We start from the raw sequence: 10,849 nt of genomic DNA, 5'->3' as shown, positions 1-10,849 counted from the left end.
CTGCTCTGGGCAGATTTCACTCTCTTCCCCAGATCACTTCTTTAAATCTCGTTCTGCATACATCTCCCCACTCTTCAAAAACCTCCGGTGGCTGCTCCCACTTATCCACTCTCTTCTTCCACCACACCCCAGCTCACAAGATTGATTCCTCCCAAGCCAACCTACTCACTGTGCATGGTTCTCATCCCTTTTGCTGATGACCTCTTTCCTCATGCCCTCCCCCTTTTCATCTGCCAGACCACAGGTCTCCTCATCTTCAAAGCCCTTCTGAAATTACATCTCCAAGGAAGCCTTCCCTGATTCATTTATAATCTACCCACCTTAAATTCTTCAATTACCACATCAACACTTCCGGACTACCTAAAACACTACCAACTCTCCATAGCACTTCTATGTATATCTTTATACAGTCTTACTTCCTTCTATCTGTATTGTATTTTAGTGTTTGCCTCCCCAGCAAGACTGTAAGCTCTTTGAGAGCAGGAATTGGGTCTACACCTCCCAAGAGCTTAGTACAGTGCTCTGCACACAACAGACTGTAAGCTCCTTGAGGGAAGTGATCATGTCTACTAACTCTGTTGGACTCTCCCAAGTGTGTAGCATAGTGCTGTGCACACAGTAGGGGCTCAACTAATGCTATTGATCAATTAACTGATTCCCTGGCCAGAACTCTTCCCTAGATGGATATTTGCCTCCCCTTCCATCAACAAAATCACTTCCTCATCTTCAAAAACTCCTCCATAAAATTGGGCCAAGCGGAATAGAAACTCTCCTGTCCTGGTACAGCCTCTTTCCTGCAGCTTCTGCCGGAAGCCTCGGTGACCTTTATGGTGGATCTCTGATTGATATCGATATTGTTTCAAATAGCCCTTAAGATCCTCCAAGGCGGTGACTGTCAGCTACTCTGGCAGAATTCCTTCTTTCTGGTTTCACTGCAGACTTCCCAATCAGGGTATGGAGTTGCAAGAGTTGGGAAAGTGAAAGCCACATCCAGCAAAACGTTTCTCTTCCTTCTTTGGAATAAAGTCATGGGATCCGGTCCTTTGTGTTCCAGGCCTCAGGGCAGGGCCTGAGGCGGTTCTCTACCAAGGGTGCTGATTACACTTCGGCAGAAATTCACCTGGGAAGTAATTCCACCCCATCCTACTCAGCTGGGCCATCTGCCCTTCCCTCAGGATTCCTGGACCCTCTCCCCACCCTGGGCTTGTCCCCTTATCTCCCTGCTCACCCTGTGCCCACCTCTGTTCTGGATCTATTTTTGTACCTTTCATTTATTTTCGTTCAGCTCCAGTATGTTCAACGCTCCAATATGTTCAACTCCACTGCTTGCTCTTACTGCTGCTACCCCCACTAGCCCTTCCTGATGGAGTGGAGGTTAGTTGGTGAGGAAGGCTCAGCCTAAAATATTAATAACTGCGGTATTTGTTAAGTACTTATTTCTTATGTATCCGGCACTGAATTAAGCACTTGGGTGGATACAAGCAAATTGGGTTGGATACAGTCTTTGTCCCACATGGGGCTCACAGTCTCAATCCCTGTTTTACAGATGAAGTAACTGAGGCACAAAGAAGCCAAGTGACTTGTCCAAGGCAGCACATCAGACAAGTGGTAGTGCAGGATCAGAACCCATGACCTTCTGACTCCCAGGCCTGTGCTCTACCCACTATGCCATGTGATCTGAGTTTCTGTGAGGGACTTTGAAGATGGAGAGAAGGGCTTTCAAGGCAACAGCCTTCCCAAGGTGAAGGAGTCTAGACTAAGGTGGGAGTACAGGGGATTGGGGGGACATTGGAGGGAAGGGGGGAAAGGAGAATCCCCAAGAAGCTGAGTGGACTGTCTATACATCTTTGCTGAGCTAGATGCTAAGTGAACCTAGGTAGAGGCCTGGTTTGGAAACAACTCAGGAGAGAATCAAGGGTCTTGGGCCCAGGAGGGCACTGGGAAGGCTGGTTGGGGTGGGGCGGGGGGAGGAGAAGCCTGAGCAAAGAGGAAAAGGGAAATGATGGGAAGGAGGAAGGAAAGAAAGAGAGTAGGACTGAAGGGAAAGAGGGAACTAGAGGGAGAAAAGGGGAGAAGGAAGGAAGAAGGGAGGGAAGGAGGAAGAAAAGAGGAGCAGGAAGGAGGGAGGGAAAGAAGTCAATAAGGTGATCCACCTCTCCCCTCTCAGAACACTCTTTCAGGATAGGATGGGGACATGAACACAGCAGAACAAATGTGGGGCATGCTGGGGTTGAGCTCTTTGGTCTCTGCCAAGGCTCTTCAGGAGAAAGAGAAGTCAAGAGCAAGAACAAAACCTACCACTCCAGGACTGAAAATCGGAGAGCTCAAGAGCTGATTGTTGGCCGGGAACCAGAACCTAGGGTTGGGGGCCTGGGGCCTGCTGGTACAGTATGTGCACCCTTGAGAACAGGAAGGCTTAATAACCCTTTGAAACAAAAGTGGGAAGGGGGAAGAGGGAGAGGGAGGGAGGAGCAATGAGAGAAAGGAATGGGGGGGGGGGGTGTTGCATTCTTTCTGTGCCAACCAAGCTGGGGGAACAAGTTTACAGAGCCTGGTTATGTAACCGATTAGGGCAAGGATTCATTACAGACCCCAGAAGGGCTTTCAGGGATTGTGGAGCTGGGTGGGTTGGAGGCCGGGGTGGGGGGGAGCTAATGGGTGAACCCGAGGAACAGGGAAATGGGGAAGGGGGGGCTAGCTCAGGAGGGAACAGACAGATCCCTGCCCACTTCAGTCTACCTTCCTTCCAGCTGAGGAAAGGGGCAGCCTCAGTGGAGTCCTGGAGACTGTGAGCCCCTTGTGAGACAGAGACTGCATCTGACCTGATGAACTCGTATCTACCCCAGTGCTTAGTACAGGGCACAAATGGTACAAATACCATTATGTTATGGTATTATTATAATTATTATTCCCCCGGGCTCCTCACCTTCCTCGCCACAGCTTTCCCGTGTTCAAATCCCTCCTCTTCTAGCAAGCCTTCCCTGATTCATCTCCCAGGTTTTCCTGAGCATTTACTCTACACAAAGCACTGAACTAAACTATGGGGAGAGTACAGTACAATTAGTACTGCTTCTCTGTGCTTGGCGTGGTGCATTACTCAGTAATCATCAAACCTTGGATTTCAGTCTATTGTCTCCTTTCCTTCCACAGAGCCCAAAGCACTCATCTCCTTTCCCATTTCACCTTCCACGAGCCTTGTGTATGTTCATTCATTCAATCGTATTTACTGAGCACTCACTGCGTGCAAGGCAATGTACTAAGCGCTTGTGTACAATATAGCAAACTAACACATTCCCTGCCCACAACCAGCTCACAGACTAGAGGAATATGTCCCCTGAATCTCCAATCTTTGTCCCCCAGTCTCTACCTCTTCCTCTGACAATGTGGAGGTGATTAGAGTGAAGGGGGTAACCAGCCCACTACCCCCCACCTCCCGCCCCCCTCCCAACCTCCAGCTGGGCCTCGGGATCTGAAAAATTCAGAGACCTCTCCTCGACACCTCTGGAAGGGGTAGCAAGGGGACAGGGAAGAGAAAGCCTTCCTCTAAACTGTAAGCTTGGTGTGCTCAGGGAACCAATCTACCAACTCTTTGCATTGTACTCTGCCTTATTGAAGGCACATCTCCTCCAAGAAGTCTTTCCAGACTAATCCCCACTTTTACTCATCTCCCAGCCCCTTGCTTCCTTCTTCAAGTCACTTCAACTTTCCTCTTGCTTCCTCTGCTCTCCCCCCCTCCCAGCCCCACAGCACTTATGTACATATCTGTAATTTTATATATTTGTATTGATGTCTGCCCCCCTGTAGACAGTGAGCTCGTTGTGGGCAGGGAATGTCACTGTTTTTTGTTGTACTTTCCCAAGCACTCAGTTCAGTGCTCTGCACCCAGTAGTGCTCAGTAAATACGACTGGATGAATGACTACTCTCCCAAGTGCTTAGTATAGTGCTCTGCACAAAGTAAGCGCTCAATAAAAATGATCGATTGAATGGTAGGGGTCTCTCACACGGGAAGGCCAAGGTTTGTTATTGGTTTGTTATTGGGAGAAGAGCACCATCCTGTGGTCACTCTGAGCAGGGCAGGGGAGATCTACCCATAATAATAATGTTGGTATTTGTTAAGCGCTTACTATGTGCACAGCACTGTTCTAAGCCCTGGGGTACATATAGGGTAATCAGGTTGTCCCATGTGAGGCTCACAATCTTCATCCCCATTTTACAGATGAGGTAACAGGCACAGAGAAGTTAAGTGACTTGCCCACAGTCACACAACTGACAAGTGGCAGAGCCGGCATTCGAACCCATGACCTCTGACTCCCAAGCCCAGGCTCTTTCCACTGAGCCACGCTGCTTCCATTCCAGCAGGAGCTCCAAAACCTCATCCCTGGAAAGACAAGACAGGCTTGGTACCCCCTGAGCCCTACCCAATAGTGATAACGATAATAATAACGGTACTCGTTAAGCACTTACTATTTGCCAAGCACTGGGGTAGGTACAGTATCAATCAATTGTATTTATGGAGCACTTAACTGTGTGCAGAGCACTGTATCGAGCTCCTGGGAGAGTACAAGATGACGGAGTCGGTAGACACGATCCCTGCCCACAGTGAACTTACAGTGTAGGAGTAGCTCAAATTCAAGATCAGATCAACTCTACTCTCCATGTCCCCTCTGACTTCTCTTTCTCCAGGCCTCACTTCCAGTCCCACAAATTAGCTCCTCTTATCCCAGCCCCAACCCAACTCACAGCTCATCCTCTATTCCATGGTCATCCTGGCTATCTCCTTCTCTGGAGATTCATGGAAAACACACACACACACACACACACACACACGAAATGCAGGTGAAAGGCCCTGAGTCCATCCCATTCCCTGGCACTGGTCCAAATCGCAGCAATAGCAACAGCACACATTTTTATTGAGCGTCCAGTGGGTAAGACAGACGGTCGACTATCTTCCCCTAGACTGGGGAAGAGTTCAGGAAGAGACTCTGACAGTTGGGACTGCACGGAGATCCCCAAAGAAAACAGGCACTTCCCTGTTCATGGATCCTTCCTCAAAGATGGCGAAGGACAGGAGGGGAAGGAGGGAAAAAGAGAAACCCACACTCATTACTGGCAGGGGTGGGGTCCCAAGTAATGAGCAACTTAGAGCAAAGGAAAAGGTCCACCCCATCCAACTGCACTCCATGGTATTCATTTTGGTGCAAAGCACTGTACTAAGTGCTTGGGAGAGGACAATACGCTAGAGTCAGTAGACGCGATCACTGCCCACGAGGAGCTCACAGTCCCGTCGGCCCTCTCTTTTTTTTTTTTTTTGGTATTCGTTTAACACCTACTACGTGCCAGGCACTGTTCTAAGCGCTGGGCTAGAAACAAACTAATTAGGTTGGACACAGTCCCTTTCCCACATGAGGCTCCCAGTCTTAATCCCCATTTTATGGATGAGGTAACTGAGGCCCAGAAAAGTTGAAGTGACTTGCCAAAGGTCACACAGCAGACAAGTGGCGGGGCCAGAATTAGAACCCAGATCCTTCTGACTCCCAGGCCCATGCTCTATCCATTAGGCCATGCTGCTTCTCTCGCTTATCTGCCACCTGTCCACCTGGGCTGCGTTTCCTGAAAGGTAATGGTGGGGGTCCATTCTGGGTTTGAACGGGCTTGGAAATTGTTCTCACAAGCATCCATCTCCCTGGTAAGAGGCAGTTGTCTAGCTGTCCTGAGGATCCCGGGGCCAGCAGACTGGCCCATCCTCTCTTTCTGACCCTGGAAGTAGGGTGGAGGTCTCCACTCCACCCCAAATTTGGAGCTCTGGGCCTGCCCCCAACTCAGCTGGAGACCCCTCTATTTTTCCTAAAATCAGCTTTTATCCGGCCCCAAAGGTAACGGATCTGAACAATCCCATCCCTCCCCCCTCACCAGGAGAAGCTTTTCCCAGGGGAGGGGTGGGTCCCCCTCCCCCAGCCTTCCGCCCGCCCCCAACCCCGTCTGACCTCCCCACCTCCCCAGCCTGCCGAGCTCAGAAGCCCCGGCAGAAGTTGCGGTCGTAGAAGTGGCGATTGTCCTTGCCCAGGGCCGCCCGGAGTCGGCGCCAGAAGTCCCCCTGGCCGCTGGGCTGGCGAGGCCAGAAGAGGACGGTCTGGGGGCAGAGGCGCTGCCGGAGGAGCAGGTAGCGGGAGCGCTTGCGTGGCTGGCCCAGGATGACCAGCACCACCACATCCTGCTTGTCGTCCAGCAGGCGCTGCTGGGCCAGCAGGAAACTGGCCCGGAGCAGCCCGCTGATGGGCCGGATGGCGGAAAGGACGAAGACCGTCTTGTGGCTCCCGTAGACGGAGTTCCACAGGTTCTCGATGAGGCTCTTCCCCGGGAGCCAGTCCCGCTCCTCCAGGCAGAGCCGGAAGCGGGACTTCTCCTCCAGGGTGACCCGCAGCTCGTGGTAGACCCAATCGGCCACGGCCCCCTGGGCTTTGTCAAAGGCCACAAAGGCGTCGTAGGCCGGGTCTGGTTCCCCAGGAGGACCTCGGCCTCGCCGGCCACCGGCCAGCCCCCCGGCCCGCCAGCCCCGGAGCCGGGCCAGGCCCAGGTGGAAGATGTACCAGAGGTCCCAGCCATAGAGGTGATGCAGGGTGGGCCCGGAGAGCAAGGCGATGACGGCGAGGGAGGAGAGGGCGAAGCAGCTGCAGGAGAGGGCCCCGTCGGGGCAGAAGCGCAGGTCCCGGGTGAAGATGCTGCGGCCCTTGAGCTGGTACGGGGCACCGCAGACCACCAGGTCAGTCAGGCGGGGGATGCGGTCTTGGATGGCCAGCACGAAGGCCAGGAAAGTCGAGTCGCAGGTGCAGAGCAGGGGGTTGGCCCGGATGTCCAGCAGCCGCAGGCTGGAGATGGAGTGGCCGAACCAGGCCCGCTCCACGGTGCCAAGCGCGTTGTGGCTCAGGTTGAGCAGGCTCAGCTGGGAGGCCCCGGAGAAGAAGCCGGAGGCTATATAGTCCAGCCGGTTGCCACTGAGCACCAGCTTGCGGAGGCCCGTCCCGGCGGGGAGGCTGCCATTGGCCAAGCCTGCCAGCCGGTTGCCTGACAGGTCCAGCTCCTCCAGGCCGGGGAGGAGCTGCAGGCTGGTCCAGTTGAAGAAGGAGAGGTGGTTGCCCCGGGCCCAGAGCACCCTCAGAGTCGGAGGGAGGCAGGCCAGGGCCCGGTCCGGGAGGGTCCCGAGGCGGTTCTGGGAGAGGTCCAGCCTGGTCAGGCCGCTCAGGTCCCGGAAGAAGCTCAGGTACATATCCCCCTCCCGCCACATGACGTCCAGCCGGTTCCCGCTGAAGTCCAGGGCCTCCAGGGAGGTGCTGCAGAGCCTGGGGGAGACCCGGCGGGCGATCTGGTTGTGGGCCAGGCTAAGGAAACGCAGGCGAGGCAGCCGGCCCACGAAGCTCAGGTTGTGGCCGATGCCCCGCATCATGAAGGCCTGGCTGTTGTAGCCGAGGTCCAGGGCCTCCAGGAGGGGCAGTTCGGAGAAGGAGCTGCCGTGGTACAGGTCCAGCTTGTTGTGGGACAGGTCCAGCAGGCGCAGCTGGGCCAGCGGCGTGAACTGGGTGCCATCCACAGCCTGCGCGATGCCATTCCGGGAGAGCCGGAGGCACTTGAAGCCCGACAGGTTGGAGAACATGTCTGGGCGGATGGTCACCAGGTTGTTCCGAGACAGATCCAGGGTCTCCTCAGGATACCGGCAGGCCGGCATGAAGACATCGGGGCCGGGCCGGTCCTCTGCCGGGGGTCTGCGTCCCCGCCGCCCCCGGGAGGCCAGGGCCCGGAGCCAGCCCCCACCGAACCCTCCCGGCCGGCCCCCGGCCCCACCCTCCCGGTGGTCCACAATCTTGTTGTCCGACAAGTCGACGAACTTCAAGGCGCGGAAGTCGCCAAAGACTGACAGGTCCACCTGGCTGATGAAGTTCATCTGCAGGTGCAGCTTGTGCAGAGAGCGCAGGCTCTGCAGGGGTCGGAGGGTGTCCCGGGTGAGCGTCCGGAAGAAGATCCCTCGCATGTCCAGCTCCTGCAGGGACTCCAGGTCCCGGAAGGAGGGGGCCAAGGCCAGGTGGGCGAAGGAGACCTTCTTCTGGTAGTTGAAGGCCAGCAGCAGCTTCTCCAGCTTGGCCAGGCCCCGGAAAGCTGTGCTGGTGGTGATGTCCCGATAGAGGAAGTTCTCGCTCAGGTCCAGCACCCGGAGGTTCCCCAGGCCCTGGAACCAGCGGGCGTCCAGCTGGTGCAGGGAGCTGTCGGCCAGCACCAGTCCCTCCAGGGCCCCCAGGCGGCGGAAGGCCGAGGGCTCCACCCACAGGGAGCCGTTGCACTCCACGCAAGGGTTGAGCGCATGGTCGCAGCGCCGGCAGTTCCCACTCAGGTCCAACACCTGCAGGCGAGGCAGGCCGGCCAGGTCCGTGGCGGAGAAGCGCTTGATGCGGTTGTAGGAGATGTACAGGTGCTGCAGGCTGGGCGGGAGCCCCCGGGGCACCCCCGTCAAGTTGTTGTACTTCAGGGAGAGGCGGGTGAGGTTGCCCAGGTGGGCGAGGGCCCCCGGGGGCACCTCGACGGCCCGCCCGCAGGGGTTCTTGTAGTAGCAGTTCCCATCCATGAAGAGCTGGCGCAGGCTGAGCAGCGGGGAGAAGGTGGCCGGGTCCAGGCTGAGGACCTGGGTGCGGGTCAGGCTGAGCGTCTGCAGGGAGGCCGGCAGGGGCGGCACCGTCGAGATGCTGTTGGCCGACAGGTCCAGCATCTCCAGGTGCCGCAGCTCCACGAAGGTACCCGCCTCAATGGTCATACGGCAGGGGAAGCGGAGGTTGGTCAGCCCGGCAGGGGGGCAGTTCCACTTGAGGTTCAGCTGCCGAAGGTTGGTCAGGCGGGTGAAATCGCCAGCATGCAGGTGGTGGATGCGGTTGAAGCGGAGCAGTAGGGCGGTGACGTTGGCCTGGGGGGCGGTGGCGAAGGTGGGCACGGCCCGCAGTCCGTGGTTGTCGCAGTCCACCTCTCCCGGGTGGTGGAACTGACATGGCAGAAAGATGGGGAGGGGGGCCAGGGCCCGGGCCAGGGCCTGGGCCAGGATAAGCAGAGAACCGAGACACCTCCCATGGATGCCCTGCAATCCAGAACACAAAGGCGGGGGAAGTGACTCGGCCAGCCCCACAGCCCTGTTCCAGAAAGCACCCGGGCTCCCAAAGGTGACCGGTGAGCGGAGAATCAACAGACATCGAATTCTGTAGTCCCCTGCCCCTGCTCTCCTACCCCAGTACGGCCTTCCTTCCTTCCTTCATTCCTCCCTTCTTCCAGAACCTGCATCCTTGACCTCTTAGAGCCTCTGCCAATTGCGGTACCTGTCCCACGTGGGGCACCTGGTCTAAGTAGGACAAGTTGAGTCTAACTCCTCAGGCTCTTGGGCTTCTCTGGAGACACCCAAAGGCAGAGGGGCTGTTCTCCCATGAGCAGCATCAAGCTAACTAAAGATGGGGGCACCAGCAGCAGAATACAGTAGCTATGTGGCAGAATGAGATTCCCTCACTATCCCCACACTCGCCTTGGTAGTCTTCCCCACCCAACTCTCTGTTGCCTTCAGAGAGCAGCAGGGGCTGGTGGCGGAGTGGGGGGTGGAGGGGGGATATAATGTTGGTATTTGTTAAGCGCTTACTATGTGCAGAGCACTGTTCTAAGCGCTGGGGTAGACATAGGGGAATCAGATTGTCCCACGTGGGGCTCACAGTCTTAATCCCCATTTTACAGATGAGGTAACTGAGGCACAGAGAAGTGAAGTGACTTGCCCACAATCACACAGCTGACAAGTGGCAGAGCTGGAATTCGAACTCATGATCTCTGACCCCAAAGCCCGTGCTCTTTCCACTGAGCCACGCTGCTTCTCAATGTGAAGATATGTGGGATATGTGTTTGGGAGGGTTGTTCCTGGAGGCAGGAGAATGGATGAAATGATTAGCCCAGGCTCTTCCGGCCTCGGAAGTTGTGACCATGCGCTGGCTCCTGAATTCACGGACCAGAGAAGACAAGGAATTTGGCACCCGCCTTCTGTCACAGAGGGGGGTCTCCCAGAGTCGCCCAGCAGTTTTCCTGCAGCTCGTGGGGAGGCCATAGCTGGTGCTGGACTGAATCGATGCTCCAACCCCCAGCCCCGAAGGGGTTTGCATCCCTGAGCTGACAGAATCAAACCCCTTCCAGGAGACTTCCTTTTCAGTCGTTCGAGTCAATCATATTTATTGAGCGCTTACTGTAGGCAGAGCGCTGTGCTAAGTGCTTGGGAGAGTACAATGTAACAATAAACAGACACATTCCTCACTCCTACCCCTGGCTGGGTCATTAGCACAGCCGAGAGTGGCTTTCCTTCTACCTTTGCACGTTGGCGTGCCCAGGGATTCCCACCCTGCCCTGACTTCTCCACGGTCCTTCTCTTGGTCGTACCCTCCATCCTCTCTTCCACTTTCTCTCACCTCCATGCCCCATCTGCCAGGTTTCTCTTCCCCCAGCCCCTTGTCTGTCTGTGTTCCTCTTTCTTCTTCTCGGCCCCCTCCCACCCCCTTACTTTCTCTTCCTTGAAGATCCCTGGTTCGCAGCTAGGCACAGGGTGGGCACAGGCGGAAGATGGGGCTGGAGGTCTCGGACCTTCAAGAAGCCCCCTTCCATTGGAACCACCAGGGAGTGGACCACTTCTCCACCACCACCACCCTGCCCAAGACCTCCCTCCCATAAAAACCCTTGGGCCCAAGATCCCCTCCACTCACATCTTGTCAGATGGCTCCTGCAGAGTGGGTGGGGGTTGCACCCCACAGAAGACGGATGAAGGGAGGGGAGTATAGGAGCCAACTTTTCCTT

The 10,849-nt window shown here is 55.9% G+C and overlaps 1 protein-coding gene across 1 annotated transcript; it reads right to left on the bottom strand.

Moving 5' to 3' along the window:
* Nucleotides 1-6,001: 6,001 nt before the first annotated feature.
* Nucleotides 6,002-10,473, bottom strand: TLR9 (toll like receptor 9). The gene is made up of 2 exons (XM_029053345.1): nucleotides 10,468-10,473; nucleotides 6,002-9,113 (listed from the first exon to the last, which is right to left on the bottom strand). The coding sequence occupies exons 1-2, from the start codon at nucleotides 10,471-10,473 to the stop codon at nucleotides 6,012-6,014; spliced, it is 3,108 nt and encodes a 1,035-aa protein (XP_028909178.1). The 3' UTR covers nucleotides 6,002-6,011.
* Between the last annotated feature and the right edge of the window lie 376 nt (nucleotides 10,474-10,849).

The sequence above is a fragment of the Ornithorhynchus anatinus genome, chromosome X2 (genome assembly GCF_004115215.2).
Source record: "Ornithorhynchus anatinus isolate Pmale09 chromosome X2, mOrnAna1.pri.v4, whole genome shotgun sequence".
NCBI lineage: Eukaryota > Metazoa > Chordata > Mammalia > Monotremata > Ornithorhynchidae > Ornithorhynchus > Ornithorhynchus anatinus.
This window is presented reverse-complemented; position numbering and strand designations above follow the sequence as displayed.